At 40.0% G+C, this 19,373-nt stretch overlaps 1 protein-coding gene across 12 annotated transcripts in view; it reads right to left on the reverse strand.

Moving 5' to 3' along the window:
* Positions 1-19,373, reverse strand: part of ptprt (protein tyrosine phosphatase receptor type T) — a 527,216-nt gene that overhangs the window by 156,888 nt on the left and 350,955 nt on the right. For 4 of the 12 annotated variants that reach the window (XM_078171434.1, XM_078171419.1, XM_078171452.1 and 1 more), the window contains one exon: positions 9,317-9,349. The exons of the other annotated variants lie outside the window; for them this stretch is intronic. In XM_078171434.1, the coding sequence (XP_078027560.1) occupies positions 9,317-9,349 (33 nt within the window). The remainder of the gene's footprint in view (positions 1-9,316; positions 9,350-19,373) is intronic. 12 annotated transcript variants of the gene reach the window in all.

Below are 19,373 nucleotides of genomic sequence, written 5' to 3' on the forward strand. Positions count from 1 at the left end.
TTAAAAAACCTTGACCACCTGCCCATCTGCAGTACCTATGACAGTTGGTGCTGATGCAGAAGTCTAGAAATTTTTAGCAAAAATTTGCTCCTTAGTTTTTCATGTAGCAGGTAGAGCCTGGAAATCTTCTGCACTAAGATACTGACTGTTACAGTGTTTTGTAAAACATCACATGCATACGTGCACTAAAAACCCTTCAGTCATCTTAAAAGCTCCTTGAAAAGGCCATTTGAACTGCTTCATTTTCAGTGTGGACCTAACGCTGCGCTTGAGTGTACAGTAGCTAAAAAATCCAAACAATACACTCAACACGACTCCACATGTCTTTCTGGTTGTTTAACGGCATCATATTGTCTAACTGACACCCAATTGGTCTAAACTTAACATTGATCCCTCAGGGTGGAAACACAAACAGCATCAAGCAGCGCAGAGTTAGTGGCTTCCATTTGTTTTACATGAGAAGTGGTGACTCCATTATCAAGAGCACAAGAGAGCCAGGCAGAAGGTAAAGTTCAAAAACTTGAACTGAGACCTGGAAAAGTAGGAAAACTGTGGCACGGTAACCAATCAAAAATCAAATCTGTTCATTTTAAATAAATGTAATTTGGAGCTTTGTGTTTTTACAACAACAGGAGCAGGGGTGGGCTTTGACGCCAATTTGACCTAGTGGCAGAACTGTGGAATTACAACTTCCAGGTTGGTCATGTGATGCCATGGAGCCCAAAAAGACTCAATCTTGTAGACTTAAAGCCTTTGCACACCAAGTCCATATTTTTCAAATGAGTTTTCCAATTGTTACGCAGAGAAACTTTGCACGCTGAGTCATTTTGTTGTTCTATTCATTGCAAAAATTCACAATACAAGACACAATGGAAACACTTGGAGACACATTTGCTCCCTTGCATCACTCCGCTGGAGTTACCTCCCTGACTGTCGCCACTCTCACTCCTTGCCTCGCATTTGGCAGAGCAGCTGAAGGAGCTGAGCTGTCCTCCCTCTCTGTCTCCACACTGTCACTCACTCTGCCTGTGTGCGGACCATCGTCCTCCTCCTCGTCATCACTCTCCTGAATATTACTACCTGACCTGATGAAGTGACATCTGATTTATGAAGTGATACTGAGCAACCTGTTCCTATTTCTTGTTGCTGATGTATGTGTCCAGGTTACGCAACATTTTCGTCACTGCTTCTTTGTCAAACAGCTCTCTAAGGCTTTGGACAGACGAGAAAAAACACAACCTGTTCCGAAAATTTTGTTTTGGATTCAGTGTGCAAACGTGATGTCATATTTATAATAAATGTGCAAACATTTTGGACAGAAAAATACAGACTTGGTGTGCAACGGCCTTTAAACTGTAAAAGAGACGTCTCTAAATCATTCATTCATTTTCCGTAACAGCTTATCCTGTTTGGGGTTGCAGGGACCTATCTGTGCTGACGTTGGGTGAGAGGCGGGGTACACCTTAAGACAGGTTGCTGGACTATCACAGGGTTCTCTAAACCAGTTGATAAATTTTTTTGCCGTCACAACCTCCCCTAAAACGACTTGTTTCACTGTCAGCATTTGATCCATTCAGAAAGTAAAGTGCATTTGGATAATTAGCTCTGTGTGCACCAGTGGCCAAGTTGGGAATATCATGAATATCAACATCACGTCATCATAGCAACCAGTATACATTCTTGTACAAGGTTTGTCATGGGTTTATGTGAACAGGTTCAGAAAGATAAAACACAAATGATGCTAACCACCATATTTATATGACGACTGCAGTGTTTTTCTGTCTCTGTATGGATAGTGTCGACTTCACATAAACACACACCTGCTTACACACACACACTCTTGTACTCTGATATGATGGCCGGGGCTTATCTTGGCTTTGTATGAATGGTTTCTGCTGCAAACACACACCGCCATTTTCACACTGATATGACGGCTACAGTTTATCACCGGCTAATAAAAATACTATCAGCTGAAAAAATACTACACACACACACACACACATACACACACATACACACACAACAAACATTTCAACGCGGATGTGATGTGTAACTTATCATGGGTCTGTGCTGGTTGTATTAGCCAACACCCTGTCACATATTTCACCAATAATATGATGGCTATAGTTTATCAGACATATATATGAATAGAGTGCCATGAAGGAATGCCTTTCCTTTTCTCTACAGGCTGCGTTAGATGAAAAATACCTCACCTGCTGCATGAAAACACACTTCCTCTCTCACACACACATGCACGCAGGCTGACAATCTGTCATCGACACACTGACATACACCCGCAGGCTGCCATATGTATACAGTCACATAAGTACACTAACATGAACATAAGGCCATTTACTGACACATGTTGCATCTGCATGCGCCTTATTAGCACTTCATCACAGCCAATTCAATAGACATGATGGGTGGAATACAAATGTGTGTATGTTAACACACACACACTGAAGATCAGCTAGCTGAGGGGTGGCAGGACGGCAAAATGAGGGGAAACCAGCCTCCTCTATCTGCAAATATTTTGTATGTACTCTTCAGCGTGGCACACCCAGGTGCTCAATGGATGGCAGTATATTTATGGCGGTCAGTGTTCTTGTGGAACTGTGTAATAGTAAAACTGGAGTTGGCTGATAGATAAGTGTTTAAATGGAAGAAAAATAAGGGTCACATGTTTTCTTCTCTATTAATAATCAAGTTAATTAGCGTTCTGTGACAATATGGATGTCTTCACGCTACGTGCATGTGGCCACACATGAAAACAATTATCACTTTAGACATAAATGTCAAAACAAATTTGTCTGTAGCGGGAAGATTTCTTATCTATTTAAATATCATTAAAACTCAGGTTAGTAACTCTGTAGGTGAAAACTTTAAAGTCAGAAGAAATGGCATTTTGATAGTATCCAGCTTTAGTATCATGACATTTAGCTGAGTCAAACAGGACGAGCAGGCAGGAATAACGTCGGGAGGAATTTGATTGGTATAAAGTGAGCGTGTCATGACAGTGACAACACACTCAACACAACACGCCGAACACAAGTAAGTCCAGCGATGGGACAGTATCCTGCAGTGAGGGAGAGATGAAGTCCATCATATGCTCCATGTTAGGTTAGTTACTGAGGCAGTCCGCTGTTAAATGCCCTGTGCATAATCAGTGTTCATTTTGTTGACAAAAACTATGACAAAATGATTTTGTAATCAACCTTTTTGTCCATTAATGATAAAAATTGATCTTGATAATATAAACTATGACCAGATCTGTGTTTCATTTTCATTGATGAGACGAGATGAGACGAAAATGTTAGTGGTGAACTATCAGACATTGAAAGCCGCTTAAGCAACAGGCTGGTGAACTCCAGTAAATAGTCTGCAGCAGGATGTTTTGCTAGCCGCAGAACGCCACCAGCCGCCGGACTTCACAGCTGATCATAGTATTCCACTCAGATCTGGACTTAAAAAGGTTTATGGTTTGATTGCTGTTTTACAGGCAGGTAGGAGTTGCTACACTCACAGACACTCACAGGAAGTTTCACATCGTGTTACTTGAGCGAGTTTAAACACTAGAATATTTTGTGTTAACTCGCTTCATATGCGTAAATAACTTCCATTATACGTGCGTGAAATCAGTGAATCAATGACTGAACTTCCACCAGTACCTCCTCGGCATCATACGTCAATGCTGATTGGCTATCGCGGCGCAAATTGGTCACTTCAATTCAGGATTTTCAACTCTCGTGAATAAGCCTATGAGGCAAAATCAGGCTATTTGCTTAATTCGTGCCGCTTGATTTGCATATTTTACATCATTTGCAGTGAGCCCATCGTGCTGCCCAATGGGCATTCGCATCTAATCATGTCTTTACATGTAATTCACTCACATGTATTGTTTTCTTCGCGCCTGGTGTGAACGCAACATAACAGTTAATACAGGTCCCTTCCAATACACTACACAGTGTGTACTTCTGGCGGTGGTAACGCACTACTTGTAAATATAGATCTCAAGTGCTCTCCTTTGACACTGCACTTCCTTGGGTCCTCAGCAATACACCCACCAAGTGTGAAGTCGATCAGATGTCAAGAAAATCAGAGGACATACAGACAGACTGACAGTCAGAAAGAGCCGGGGACGCTCCTTCCATTTTTGTTAGATACTGAGTCATCTGGGACAAACAACATCACTGCCCAGACTGCTCAGACTACCTGTAAAAAACTCCACCACTCTATAGTTTATAGTATCTCGACCCTTTATTTTGACAGGAGAATGTTAAAGTTATTACCAAAGATTTCCAAGAGCTGCTCCTCCACTGTGAAACACAAGCAGCTTTACAAAGCAGTAAAATGTTTGCTTCTTCATTTTTACCTCCAAATAATTTGGCTGTAGCTGAACTGTGGATTTGTTTACAACCTGTCTGACAGTCTGACAGCTTGCGTTGCCTGCTCTAATAGTCTGCATTGTACAGCTGTGTCTAGCAGAGCATCCCGGCTTCTCAGCAATTAAATTGGAGAGTAAAATGTTATCATAACCAACAGGAACGAGGCAGAACCACGAAAATAAGGCTCAGGTTGTTAACAGCAGATTGTTTTCTGAAGTGTTCTTGGTCCATGTACCAGTTTAAATACATTACGTAAGAGTTTGTTCATCTATGTGTGTGTGTGTGTGTGTGTGTGCGTGTGTGTGTGTAAATGGCTGACCATCATCCATTTTAACGGTGCGGTAAGTGGACCATCAAGCATTTATCTCAGCAAGGAGCAGAGTCCATTATTCAACCACGTGTCACATCTGCAGGATGGGGGTCAAATCCAGCTCTGTGTGTCTCAATATGTGCGTGAGAGTGAGAGTGTGTGTGTGTCTGTGACACACAACACTGCCAAATTATCTGGGAATAAGTAGAAGTTTAGCATCTGTCAGCATGGAAGCACTCAGGACTGTCTAATGTGTGTGTGTGTCTATGTACAGTATACCCTCAATTTGGGGACTGAAAGTCTCGCTTCACTGCAAGCGCGCGCGCGCACACACACACACACACACACACACACACACACACACACTTCAGACCACTTGGCCTTGTAAGAGCCTGCCATGTGCAGTGGATCTAGCCCGAGTCCATTCCCTGGGCTGACATCAGTTACTAATCGCCTCAATTCTCTTGTCATAGACTAAGCCCCTGAGGGTGCAGTATATTGTCTGGAAAGAGGATGTGTCCTTTCGCTGTCTTGGTGCAGAGGTTCATCATTTATTTCTTGATTTTTCAGACTGGGTCGAGTGGACTGGGGGGTCATTTGAGATTTTATAAAAACTTTGGGTCAAGGCATTCCCATAATTTCCAAATGAATCCACTGTCACAGCGGTGCATTTTCAGACATCTGTCATGTCCTCAAGGACAAACGGTGGTCACCAAATCACACACAAAAAATCTAATTATGGTGCCTCTCTTTTTTTTTTTTGTGTACAATAACCTTGCTCTCCATCTCGTTTTTTAAGCTTTTAGTGTTAGTTTTGCAGCTGGATTGATCATAAAATAGAGATGTCAAAAACTGTACTGCCTGTCACATGAAAAGGTAACTAGTTTAATGAGGTAGAAGTACTCTGGAGAAGTTTGGGATTGTATATTTAGAAAAGTATAAGGTATAAGTTCATCTATATAAGGAGGCTGTTTCATTTCAATGACTGATGGAGGAGTGGGAGTTAATAAGTTTATACTACCTCCCACTCCTTTTCAAGCGTGTTAATCAAAGTAACGATACACTGAAAATCGCTTTTTATTATTTCATTATTTGTAAAAACTTTCTTTCCATCTGTCTGCTTGATTGTATGTTCATGTCTTTGTTTTTGTTTTGTTTTTTTACATGTGTAGAATAAATATCAAATATCACAGACAACTTCACCTGCAAAATGACCATTTGCATTTTTATTACCTGTCATGTTTATTACCGTAACGTCTTGAATTTGTAAAGAAACCTTTGAATTTTCTTGTATGTCTCCACGGTGAATGGAGAATCCAAAAAAGGCAAACACTCTTCAGGAATTTATATAAACTAGGGCTGCATTTAACAACAGCAAAACTGTATCACAAAATCCATTTACAAACTCTCGTGCAACTTGTCCAGTAAAATCCAATTCTTATTGGATGTTAAAATATAACACTTCTTATTATGAGTAGCGCACCTTGAGAACGTACGTCTAAGTGCGGGCATATGAGCTCCGCTTGAGCCAACACATTCTCACTCCGACCTCGTCACCTATCGATGTTTGGTCATGGACTTTCCACTTCCAGATACGAAGTGCAAGGTACCCTGGGTGTGTTGGTTGTTGACGTTCTGTCAAGTTCTGCCTGTTACATGCATCGTCTTCTTTCAAAATATACTTCCATTTTCACAGGAAATTTACAGTTAACATACAGTCTCTTTCAAAATAAATGCACTACATCAGTACAACAACGCATGCTGATGTTTTTTTCCTTCAACAACTAACGCACATGGTTGGGTTTAGGAAAAAAGAACAGGGTTTGGCTTTATGATCTTACAGGACGCGAACACTGGGTGAAAGTCAGTGTTTGTTGGACCCATCCACCACTAAAACCACTCGCTCTACTTGGACTTTCGCCACCTTAACTTTTGTTCTTGTTCCGCTGTGTTTCCTCCTGATGCCCCAAAGCACCCCCAAGCCCTGTTAAACTACAACAGCAACCAGCAGAGTATCATGCCAATGTTAAAGGACGGATGTTTTCGTCAGCGTCTGATGCTATAAGTCACTGCCTAAGTGCCGCATTTCGATGACTTTGGAGTGAGACCTGGCTGCTTGAGCAAAGTTCAGCTATGTGCATTTGCCCAGGCTGATTGTACTGACGTGTTTTATATTGTAATGTTTTAGCAGAAAATGCATGTTTGGGAAGTAATGAGCGTATGATTGGATAAATGACACCTAAATTGAACTGCATGAGTTTTGTGAGAGTTTATAAACGGATGTATTGATATACTTTTGCTGTTATTAAACGTGGTCCCCATTTACTTCAATTCACAAAGAACGTTTGCCTTTTTTGGATTCTCTGTTCACCTCGGAGGCATGCGAGAAAAAAAATTTTGTCCTGAATTCAAAGTAACACACGAGTAATTGATACACAAATGATCATTTTGCGGTCAAAGTGTTCCTTTGATGTTAAAGCATCTTCAGAACTCAAACCATAGTTTGTTAAGGTGAGTTTTTAGATCATTGACATTAATTTTTTTCTCAATAAAAAGACTTTGGGGAAATTGGGAACTGAACTCCAGTTAATATAAACCCATTCACAATGACCTTCACACCCTTAAACACACAGTGCGAGTTCAATGTCAAACAACTGCCTGACATTTCTATCTTTTTTTCATCTTGAATAAATTCTGAGTTGGGCTAATATATTCCTTTCTATTGGACTTTTTTAGACAGTGTGGCTTTCAGGACATTTTATGTGACCAGACTGCCCAACTGCCATCAGTATCAATATCACTTTCAAATTCTCATCTAAAATTCACATCAAACCGCTTCCCCATCCTCCTGCAAGGCCGCACAACCACCATGTGCCTATTCCCCTCCGGTAAATACACAATAATCCAATCTTCATTAACATTCGAGTGCTACTTGATTTTCCTGCAACTTTGCAAACCAAATGAACTCACTGAACTAATTGTTAAAGCAGAGAGATGTATGCAGCTTTAGATGCATGGTTGGGGTTTTATTAGAAATAAATGACTCCAAAGCGATAGATACCGTGACGGGCACGGAGTGGATTGTCTTTGAGCCCAGAACAGTGTGGGTGGAGATATTTGTGAAGCGTCACATTTCATTCTGCGAGATATTACCACATATCTCCCTCTTAATCTCCCACCTCTGTTATATTTGTTGAAGCCAAACACATAATTTCTGACCTACAGAGTCACACTAATTATTAAACCTTTTTCTAATACTGGGGGCGGCTGCTGGCTTGATCCTCGCTTCTGAAAATTCCAGCATGATCGCCTGCTTTGAGGTGAGATGTAATCAATTATGCCAACCTGCGCCTGCTATGGAAAGCATCAGAATTTGCTTTTATCTCTCCGTCTCTCCAACAGACTTTCTGCTTTCACTGGGAAATTGGGTTGCAGGTGTTGATACCTTTGCAAATAATATAATTCCTGACAATGCATCAAAAGCAAATGACTGGAAAAGTATCAGACAGACAATCCAAACTTCTCTATCATACAAAGGCAATGGGAGGTAAATGCTGATGCAATGGTATTTGTTTTGAAACGTGCACTTTTTTTTTTTTTTTTTTTTACAAAGAAATGAATCAGTGAGCACAGATGGCGTGCAATAATGATGTAAATGCACAGATGACTTGAAATAAATGATCAAATATACCAGGGAAATTATACCAAAAGCATCTTATATTAGGTAACTCGTCTCAGTGTTAACGAATAATAACCTCGAACATCACACAAAGCCATTTTAAAAGTCCCATTTGCACATGTTCAAATATTACCACACTTTTCCCTGTAAATGGATTTTCAGCCGTCAAGGAAAGCACGGAAGAATATACACTAATGATGCTATAGATGCAAGAGGTGCACGAATGAATGAGGACTTCTATAACGGCTTGCATTAGATTCTCAAAGGAAATGGGAAAACCTAATTTTCAACCACTTAGTGACACAGATCTGGCTGTTAAATGGCAGCGAGAGCAGCATAAACTGCGAGTGGTATCTCAGTGCTAAACCAGCCAGCAGGAAATTACACGTGTGCCACAGAGATTAAAATATAAGGTTTCACACTCTTAAAGAAAAAGGATGTGTAGCTCCCCCAAAAAAAAAAAAAAAAAATCTTTTGTGTGCTGCATTAGGACAGCATATTCTGTGGCTCTTTACAGCAATTTTGAAATTGTAACCACAGCAATTACCGTGTGAATGTGCACTCTGTCAGCACATTGTAAGTGTTAAAAGGTAAGGCAGGCTGTGTGCTGTTCCAGGCTGAAATTGAGTTTCCGAATTTGGATATAAGTTCTTTGAAGACTTCGACCCACTTACTCAAAGTGAAAAGTGGTGCAAAATTTGAACAAAATGGACAGATATTAAGAATATGTTGGCTTAATTGCAACATCTCTAATGCTGAGGAATTAGGTTTATTGCAGCTAATGAATCATTTTGTCTAGAATTTGGATATACCACATCTATTTTCCAGGTGTAGCCTAAGTCATAAGATGCATTTGGAAAAACTACTGACAGCCAGAAAAGGCGAGGTGAGAGTCAGAGTGAGGGACGGAGTGGATGATGTCTAGAAGTAAACATACAATACCCCACGCTCAGAGTTCTCCACGTGTGAATCTCTCTATCGGAGCAAGGGCAAGGCAGGTACAGGACGGGACAGGAAGGGGTGGAGCCAAAGACAGGAAACAGGAAGATAGAGAGAGACATTAAAGGGCGTGAGACTCGAGTCAAAGAGGCTGTGATGAGAAACCTGAGACATTTTCCGAGTGACACTGAGCACACCGAAGCAAAATGCACACCCGACCCTGAATGTCTCTCCTTTCAAGCATCTCTTGTTGTTTTCTGTAGATATGGTAAAATTCAAATAATATTTTTTGACTTCATGCTGACAAAAAAAAAAAAAAAGCCTCCCTTTGACTACTTCCTGGCACAGATCCAGTGTCATGGCTGTCTGATACTGACAATGAACTGAATGCTGAAACATTTGTACTCCCATTCTTCACGTTTAGCATTGCTACAATCGTTTCTTTGCTAATCCTTTAACATGAATTCTGTTGCACACAACAGTACACACACACATTGGTGTGAGTGTCTGGAGAACAGTGAACACGAATGAGCCGTGATGGGCTAAAGAGGGAGAAAACAGATTTAATTTGATTTTTATCTGTTTAGGCAGCCATGAAAAGATCAGACCTGCCCCATATGGGTTGGAAAGCAGACTCCCTCTTGCAGCATAAATCACCACAGTGTGCCAGTGTGTGGGACTTCAGTAGGTTTTCAGCAAGAGTGCTGTTAAGTGATGTATCAAGATAGAAGGATTTATCAAGGTGACAAGTTTCAAACATGGAGACGATAACAGGTAAAAATCCCAGAGTTTCATGAGTGTGAACACTTTACAAAGGAAACAAGAGTCGGGAGACGCAGGAAACATTCAGTTGTATCAGTCAACAGCAGTGTAGAGAGGCTGGGAGTGGACATGAAGCCATATTGAGGAGGGAAAATCCATTTCACCCCTAGAGTATGTCTTTGAATCTGGAGACATCCTGTCATCACTGATGATGGTGAAACAGTGACTCTACTGTCTCAAATGTTGCAGGCAGTTGAACAGACTTCAGAGAAAGAACCAGTGAATCCGTTCTGCCAAAGTTAACAGTTGAATGCCGAGTGTATCTCCAGTTGTGAGGAGCTCTCCAATTAATTCCATTCTCAAACTGTTTTCTGTTTAACAAAGTGACGCATTTAATTTTCCTGCCAATTCATTTGGAGACAAAAGCTTATAATTGCAACACTGATTTTCATTCTTCTTTCAGAACAATGGGAATTGAATATTGATTTACTTATTTATCAAGGTTGGATTCAAGAAAAGCGACAGGATGTTTATGGGGAAGGAAAAAATAATCAGATGTAACCATGGGATGTTTGCTTGTTATTGTCACCGTTGCTGTTGTTAAGATGTGAGGAGCTACATGTCGCAGAGGAGGAGAGTGATTGGGAAGCTGGAATGAATCAGCCTGAATGCAGAAATCAATGGATGTACGATTTGGCAGCGACAATTTATACAAAAGCATGATTCTGTGTATATGTGTGTAGATTTGTTAAACTAAAACAAAATGTTCAAAGAAACCAATGACATACTTTCTATCAGACCATTCAAGCACTCTTTGTATTGTGCACTAAGCACTTCATTCTGCAAGGCTTTTCTACACTCAGAACAGACTAATCAAGCATAAAAGTTTATCTCCTATATCAGCGGTATCCTCCCCTACCTAAGAGATAATATCTCATATGTAGCAGATAAACATTGTCTTCAGTTTTTTATTTATTTTTATTCACCTTGCCTCTCAGGCCTCTGTAGTTTTGCTGTTTAGGGCCAGCTGATGAAACGTCTTGAGCAGACAAGGACTCAGATTTTGCACGGAAATGTCTCGGCTCATGTAATGCTGAGAAAAAATGGAGTTGTATGCGTAAAAACATAATTGAGGAATGTTGAATTAGTCTGAACCGTTGGTAGCTTCAAAGGAAGTGTTGCTATCAAGGACACAGAGGAGTCAGAGATGTGAGTGACATATTTTGGTCTGTGCTCGTCCGAGAGCAGTTTGTCTGTGTTTGCGACCATCTTTTTCCACAGACCCATCTGGAGTTGTCCCTCTGTCTCAATCTGTGTGTGTGTCCATGTGTGTAACAATCCATGGCTCTACCCCTGTCAATATTGGCTTCAAATGCCTAAGGAGGAGTATCAGGCCATCAGCACACACAAACACACACGCATACAGATGGTGATATGGCACTCACTTGACACATGGCATTTTATATCTACTACACGAGCAAAAAAAAAAAAGGCGTTCAGAAAGACACACACAACACAGACTGACACACAGCTGATCCTCTAAACTACAATCACATCAACAACATCACATATTCTGTGCTTCAGATTTGCCTCTGTGTGTTTATGTGTCGCTGGCTGCACATATTGGATTCATGTGTATGTATGTGTCTCTGTGACAGTGACTTAGCACATATTAGCCTTTGTGTATACATCTTTGACTGTTTGTGCTGCAGCTGTACTTGTGTGAGCACGTCGTTAGCTGTATGCTTGTGTGTGTGTGTGTGTGTGTGTGTGTGTGTGTGTGTGTGGTCAGGACCCAGCTTTGTTGGGGACTAATCCTTTGCCTCGCAGCATCAGTAGCCTGCAGCAGGCCTGTTGCTATTCAGATAACACCTCCGTCTCTATGTGACGTCATGATTCCTTGCATGTAAGACGGGGCAGGGTTTCTGTGCCATTGCCTCAAAGCTGACCAATCAATCCGCTGTGTTTCTATCCATCACTGGCTAATCAAGTATGGAGTTATTTCAATGTTACTAAGCCTTCAGTTAATTCTTTCTAAGAACCTCTGAACAGTCAACTGAGGTACAGGAGGAGTGATTCTTCATGAACTAAAGTGACAAAGAGCTCCATCCTCAGTTCCTGCTCTGTACTCTTCTCTAACTCAATACTCTGATCAGTCTAAATGTAGTTACCAGGCAGTAGTACTTGGTCGAATAACAGTCCCTTGTTTGAGAGTAATACTATAAGGTGCAGGGATGAAGTTTTTTTTGTCAGCTAGCCCAGAAGTTAGCGTCGCCCTGAATCCCTCAACAAAAAGCGTTGAGATTTTTTGGTGGTGTTTTGGATTATTGCAGAAAATGAACAAATGAACACGACTTTTGTGATTTTTTTTAAGTGTAAATGAAATCGCCAAAAGTAAAAAGCTAACATTAGGCTATCAACAAACTACACATTTGCATGACTTCAGCGTCACCACCACGACAAGGCGTGTTCAGTGTGATGACACTCTGTAGTTTCATTTAGCTTAAAAAGTCACGACTGGGGTATTTTATGTTGTAAAACAAAGCGTAATAATCTCTTAAGCTTGTGTTTCAGACATCTAACCAAACCCCATTCAAAAAACCCATTAACTTCAAGATGAGGGAACTGTTAGCAAAATTGCTGACTCATTTTTGGGTTTTAGGACTCATTCCTGGAGCACTCTATTCGTTTACCCGCAAACTCTGGAATTAGCAGCTTCGAACGTTGCTCTTGAATACAGGATTTAATCGTACTCTGACAATCACTATTTGTCACTAGTACAATATGCAGGATAATTTCTTGCAACACAAACTGTCTTTAAATAGTGTCTCCTTCTCCTTCTTCGCTTATCAATCAATTGCTTTATTTGTCCCCAGTGGGGCAATTAGTTTCGTAGAATTTCTGACTTGACTAAAAAGAGTGAGATAAAATGTGTGAACGTGAGACAGGAAGTGAATTCTTGTGGGTGAGTTCTGGCACTTAGTTCCTGGTCCGACATCATTCAAAAAACTATCTGGTTGAAGAAGCCGACACAAATAGCCTTTTCAGTGACTGTGTGGATTTTTTTGGTGTGTCATGTTCGATGTAACGGACAGGCCAGGAAGCAGATTAGTAAACAGTACAGAGCAGTTTTATCTCTTACTTGGTGCAGACTAATTTGTATTGACGTTTGAGTGCTTCTTGGGGGGAGACAGACGGTATATCTCACCAGTTAAGGGGCTAATATTAGTGTGTTCACCTGGGTGTTGTGTTATCAATGCCAATCAGAGCCTGAGCCGATATATATACCCATGATTACTGCAGAGTCATCTGACCCGGGCGTGAATGCCAAATGTAGCCTTTACCATAACATTAAAAAGCCAGGTGTTATCAGGTGTTAGCGCATTATAAAGTGAAATCAGCATTTTCTTCTATTAATAAAGCGTCTATACTTTTACATCACTATAAACTCAAGCCAGTTTGCACATGCATACTCTAATTAAACACTGAAACAAAGGGAGGGCTTCAACACTGCCTGAATGATCCCACCTTGCTTGTCAAGACCTGTAAAATACACAGCAGCCCTCTGGGTGAAGTTTGGAATTAATAATTCAGACATTTCCGCACAAATGCATCTTTAAGGATGGAGTATAACAGCTAATGTGAAAGGGCAGATGGCCAGCAGCAGAGGCACTACATTAGATTTGGCCCTCATAGCGCCATCTATATACTTATCTAGAATATATTTAGTTTTTTAATTGCTTGTTTGCCCACAGATTCTCATTTTTGTGCTTTTTCTTTGAGCTGTTGATTTCATTTGTTTTTATTTAAGCTATGGAGCCAGGTGGGCCCATCAAGGTTGAGCCTCTTTTTTAAGCTGACCTGGACATGAAAGCAGTATGAAAGGTTCAAATAAAATAAAATCACAAAAGATGTCTGCAGGGTTAGAATTTTAAAGAGCTTGGATGAAAGGAAATAGAGGTAAAAAAAAAAAAAAAAAAAAAAGTTGAAATAAAATATTTTTCCATCAATTTGCAGTTCCAGAGATGTCACCTTTTTTTCAGTTACTTAGTCGAGGTCTGCTGCTCTGGAATCACACACACACAAAAACCTGCCAGTGTTTAGGGAGCTTCACAAACATTAAATATTCATCCATTCTCCTCTCAACCTTTTTATGAAAAGTGTATCTTCCGGTGCTGGTTGTTTGAGCCCTCGGGGCCACCTGGCTTTAGAAACATCGAATCCCCATTAAGACCTCAGCCATGTCCTGCGTTATTCACTTTTACATTACGTTATTAGCAACATTCCTTGCCTTCTCCTGAAAAATACAGTCCATTTGGAACATGTGTAGCGGCGCTTTGAAAGATTAATTGGACAGTTGTGCGTGCATAGTTCCTGACAAAGTTTTGTCACAGAATAATTTATGGGCTCTGAGAGGCATGTAAAACACTTTCGATTTAAAAAACACTTTTTCTCTGTGACCCGGACGTCTGGCTAAAGTGTGTTTGCGATGAAATATAGATGACCTCAGAAAACGGTCTATGATATGTTAACCTCCCACTGTCCGAATCTATTTGTCTGCCCTGCTTTTATCGAGTCTTTCTCTCTCTTCTGTCTCCAAGACTCTTCACTATCTCGTGAAATCATTTATTATTTACCTTTATGGTATTTCTATTAATTTCTGCTGCATTTTTCTTTGCTCCGTGTGCAATTTTTTCTTCCTTCTCTCCGTCCTCTCTCTCTTCCCTAGATTGGATTTCATATCGTCCCCAATCCATGACCATCTCCATATCTGCTTGGCTTGTCTGTCATACTTTGATAGGTGCTCCATGACTCCTTCTGACCTGTGCGGGATCTTTAACCCTGAAAGATGACCTGAGTTGGCTCGAGTTCATGAGAACATCTGAGCAGCATTTCAACAGCTTCCTTCTTTTTTCCCCTCTTCTTCTGCATCGTTGGTCTTTTATTCCTCTTTCTCCGACATCCACTCTGGTGGTGTTTGCCCTCTAATTGTCCTTTTTATGTATATTATGCACTGTTAGCCTGGTTAGCATCTGATTAGCATATCCATTTGACCCCTAGGTTAACCAGTGCCGGCTTGTTTTCATATTTTTCAAACCTCCTACATTTACTTTCTTCCTCCCCCTCTTTTTCCTTTTGCCTCCCGTTCCTCTTCTCCCCTGTACTCTGTATCCTCTGAAGTCTGCACCTATATATGTACTTATACCTTGTTTTCTCCGGCATTTTGTCACTCCTGACATTTTCCTCCTCTGGCTCCGATAGATTTTTATCCTCCTGGTGTTTGAGATATTCTCTGTTAGCCTCTGATTAGCATTGCCACCTGACCCTTTGCCCTCTCAGACTCCCCATCCTCTTCTGCTCACTTTAAATGGATATCATGTTGTATATGGACTAGCAATAAGGTATCTGCCAGGTTTCCTCACTGTGTTTCTGTCAGTGCATGGAGTTTTATGTTCCTCTTGTAGTGTATGACGAGGCCCAAGTGCTTTGTGTGTATGTGGAAAAAGAAAAAAACAATACACTTGGATTTTAACCGCACTTCTTGTATGTGGTTTTATATACTATATATATCGTGTAGCAGTGGTGTCACATGCATGGCCTCTGTGTGGGTGGTACGTCATATCACTTTTGCGTGTTTTTTCCTATGTGGCACTGCAGAGAGATGTAGAATACATGTATGTCGGACGGTTCATTGTATCCTCGCAAACATTTTCAGTGTCGTGCTGCGTGAGTGCACACAGTGTAGTGCCCTTTCTTCCAGCAAGACTTTAAGACATTACAGAATATAAATTTAGTCCTGTTGTATAACACAACTTCAGTTAAGTTTTTCCTTACTACCACTACTTACTACTTTCCTTTCCAGGTAGTAGAGGAAGTCCGAGTTAAGGTTTCCTCATAATAAAAGTAGTTGCACAAAAAATCCTTAAGTTTTCTCATTGAGGTTTCCTTAAAATGTTCACTTAAGTATTTATGGTTTCTTCCTCGTCTCATACTTAAGGTAGCCCTAGACTGTTGCACAAAAGACCTTAGCAACCAAAGCAAGATAAAAAAACAAACAAAAAAAACTTTGACTCTATTTGACTGCAACATGATCGAGTTTATGGTGATAAATGAAAAAAACAAATACACCCCAAGAAGAGTGTTCTGCGACCGGAAGAAGAAGAAGAACCCAGTGGATTTTACACTTTAGATTTGATTGAATTTATTTTCATTGCAGTTTCTTCCTACAACTGTTTTCTATTTTCTAGCATTTGGGGATCAAATTTACTTTGTATTATGTGCTTTCTATGATTGTATTCCTCCATCTGTTTAATCTTTTCCTCCTCTGACCAGTATGCTTTTCTAGTCTTTTTTTCATCTGCCATTTTTTCACTGTCTAACCATAAGCCAACTCTGTGAGACAATAACAGGTATCACAAGCCCGAGTCCAAGCAAACAAATAATCTCCTTGGAAACTTTATTGCTCTTACGTCGCTTTCAACACTGAAAATAAGTTAACGTTTTTTCCTAAAGGAAATTTTTTAAGGGATTCTGGGCAACTGTGAAAATCCCTCAGCTAAGAAGAAGTTAAGCCTTAAGTGTCATACTTGAGGAGAAAATTTGAGGGGTTTTGTGCAACCAGTCCTTGTTTTTCGTGTAACATGTGGGCATGGATATGCTATGCAAATTGGATTCATTCATTCATTCAAACCCTGATTTATAAAGTGTATATGATGTAGATAATGTGTCCCCAGATCGTGATATTAAAACGAATGTTTCATGTCAAAAAAATGTTTGTATTTTTTCCCCTCCTCCTGGTTTATGTGCCTTTTCCTATCTCTGCTGGCTGGCAACTTCATACATCAACCCAAAAAGGGAAAATAAAAGCTATTTTTGAGGATGTCTCTCGATATCTGAACTGGACAGCTGTCAAATGTTAGCAGCTTATGAGCTGATATTAGCTACTAGGCTTTTCTTTTGAGTAGTTTAAGTTCAAGAAATTCGGGTTGGTCAAGTACTTTTCACATTGTCAGATCCTCGCTGAGAGAAGTGCTTTTACTTTTACATAAAATATTAACAGCGGACCTATGATGCTCATTTTCAGGTTCATACTTGTATTTTGGTGTTTCTGCTGCACATGCTTTGATGTCAAAAAACACTTTGTTTTCCTCATACTGTCAATGCTAGAACACCTGTTGTCACGCTTTATCTGAGATGCTCCATTTTAGTGTCCGTCTCTTTAAGCCCTTCTCCAGAAAAAGCCCAGTCTGAGAACAGCTGCACTTTCTAACATGGAAAATCACCAAATAAAGCAGGAATAGGATCCAAAATCAGGGAGAAATTAACAACATCAGTGACCAAGATGATGTTTCCCTGATGTTAGCATGTAGCTACATGTAGCATTGTACTTTCAGACAAGTATAGACTGTGCAGCACTTTTTCTTGTTAAAAATCACTAGGGCTGACCCCTAATAGCCGACCAAACGTCAGTTGACCACAAGGGTCATTAGTTGGCAAGATTTCATTGGTCACTTAGCCGCAGAAAAACAAACACAAAACTCTGTTTAGAGCTGCACCTTGTCAAAATAAATCAAAACCTATATGACTGGACCATGTGGGAATTTAAAAGACCTATAAAAGACCTAACATAAAAAAAACCTAATGATTGCAGTATTAAGCAATAAACCTGACCTTAACCCAACTGTCCTAGCGCTCTGCTAATTAGTGGACGTAGCATGACTGTGATACTGTAGCTGCAAGTCCAGCCTCCACCTTGGTTACAATTAAGACTTTGTTCAGGCGTGACAGAAACATTCAGGCAATCTAGAGACACAAAAAATTTCACACACACAATAAATCTCTTCTAAACATTAACATGTACAAAGAGTCGGCATCATTTCTTTCAAAAATAACGACACTACAGATTTTTAGAGGATCAAGCCACCATCAATATTTGTCGTCCCTCTGAAAACAACCCTGCTGTTTCCAGTCTACACCATTATTTGTTTTGATATTTGCTTGTATGAAAGGATTTAACGCCGTGGGCAATCAGATGGAGTAATCCTCATGCCTGCTCCTCCACCTCCCTGCGGCTCAAGTCTCAGTTTTGTAGTGCATATGTGCTTCAATTACTAACATCACATAAAGTGCCACAGTGTGGTTGCTGGAATGTGTTTGCATGAATTGTGTTGTGTTGATTTTCTATTTGCAAGAATTGTCCTCATTAGTATTTTTCAGCAGTTTTTGGATAAGCTTTAATTGTGAAGTAAAAAACAGACACAAACATAAAAAAAATGACAAAAAATAAATCAAACAAATGCGAGTCCTAGCAAAGCAAAATGTGTAAGCATTATGCAAGTGAGGCAGAGAGGGATGGATGAACGGATGAAGTGAGAAGGGAATTAGAAAAGTAGAAGTAAAGGAAAGAAAGGCAGGTGATGGTGGCAAGCCAGTGTGCATGTTAACAAAGACCCAGAAAACTGTGAATGTCTGGGAAAAAAGAAAACATCATACAATTCATCTGGGTGAGAAATATCTAAACTCTGGGAACCTCTATCTTTGTTTTTACTTTTGCCTTTGAGGGTTAGAGAGGATTAAGTACATCTTAATACATAATTCTGACCTTTCATATGGCATTAAGAAATAAAATAAAAGTTTGTGGCCTTCACAATCATAACAGTGTGTAACCCGCAATGTCTGATAAAATGCTAATCTCTAAAAAGGATTTTCATTGAGTGACACTGAAATTACATGTTAAAACATTTAAAATTCAGATTCAATCTACCTTATTAAACTGAATCCCCCTTCAACCCAAGACATAAACTGTCCATAAAAATGTAAAGTTGAGCATATGTTCTGACCAAACTGAACGTCTATCTGCCCATGCATATTAATTTCTACCTGCATATCAGCTATGAGGACACGTTAAATTTACACTCTGAGGTCTATCCATAAATCTCTCTTTCAATCCATTCAGTCATGTGGTTTAAAGATGCTAAATGTTGTATTTTATTCATCAACACATGCAGTTGTCCAAGTGCTTACAAAATGACAAAGACTATTGAACTGTAAAATCTGACAAGTTGATATAACTTAAGAGAAATCTAGGACACGGATTGCCTTGAGAAAGGGTAACTATCAATCTTAAGTTTTGTTTCCTTAAAATTTTCTTGTATTTAATTTTGTGAAGTTGTTACAACTTAAAAATGACAAGTCCTTCTTTCTAAGTGTTAACAGTTTAAGTGAACCAAGTTAGTCTGACTTAACTTGATGATGACAGGGAAGATTGAGCATATGGTGTAGTTAGAATATCTGCCAG

The sequence above is a fragment of the Epinephelus lanceolatus genome, chromosome 1 (genome assembly GCF_041903045.1).
Source record: "Epinephelus lanceolatus isolate andai-2023 chromosome 1, ASM4190304v1, whole genome shotgun sequence".
Taxonomy (NCBI): Eukaryota; Metazoa; Chordata; class Actinopteri; order Perciformes; family Serranidae; genus Epinephelus; species Epinephelus lanceolatus.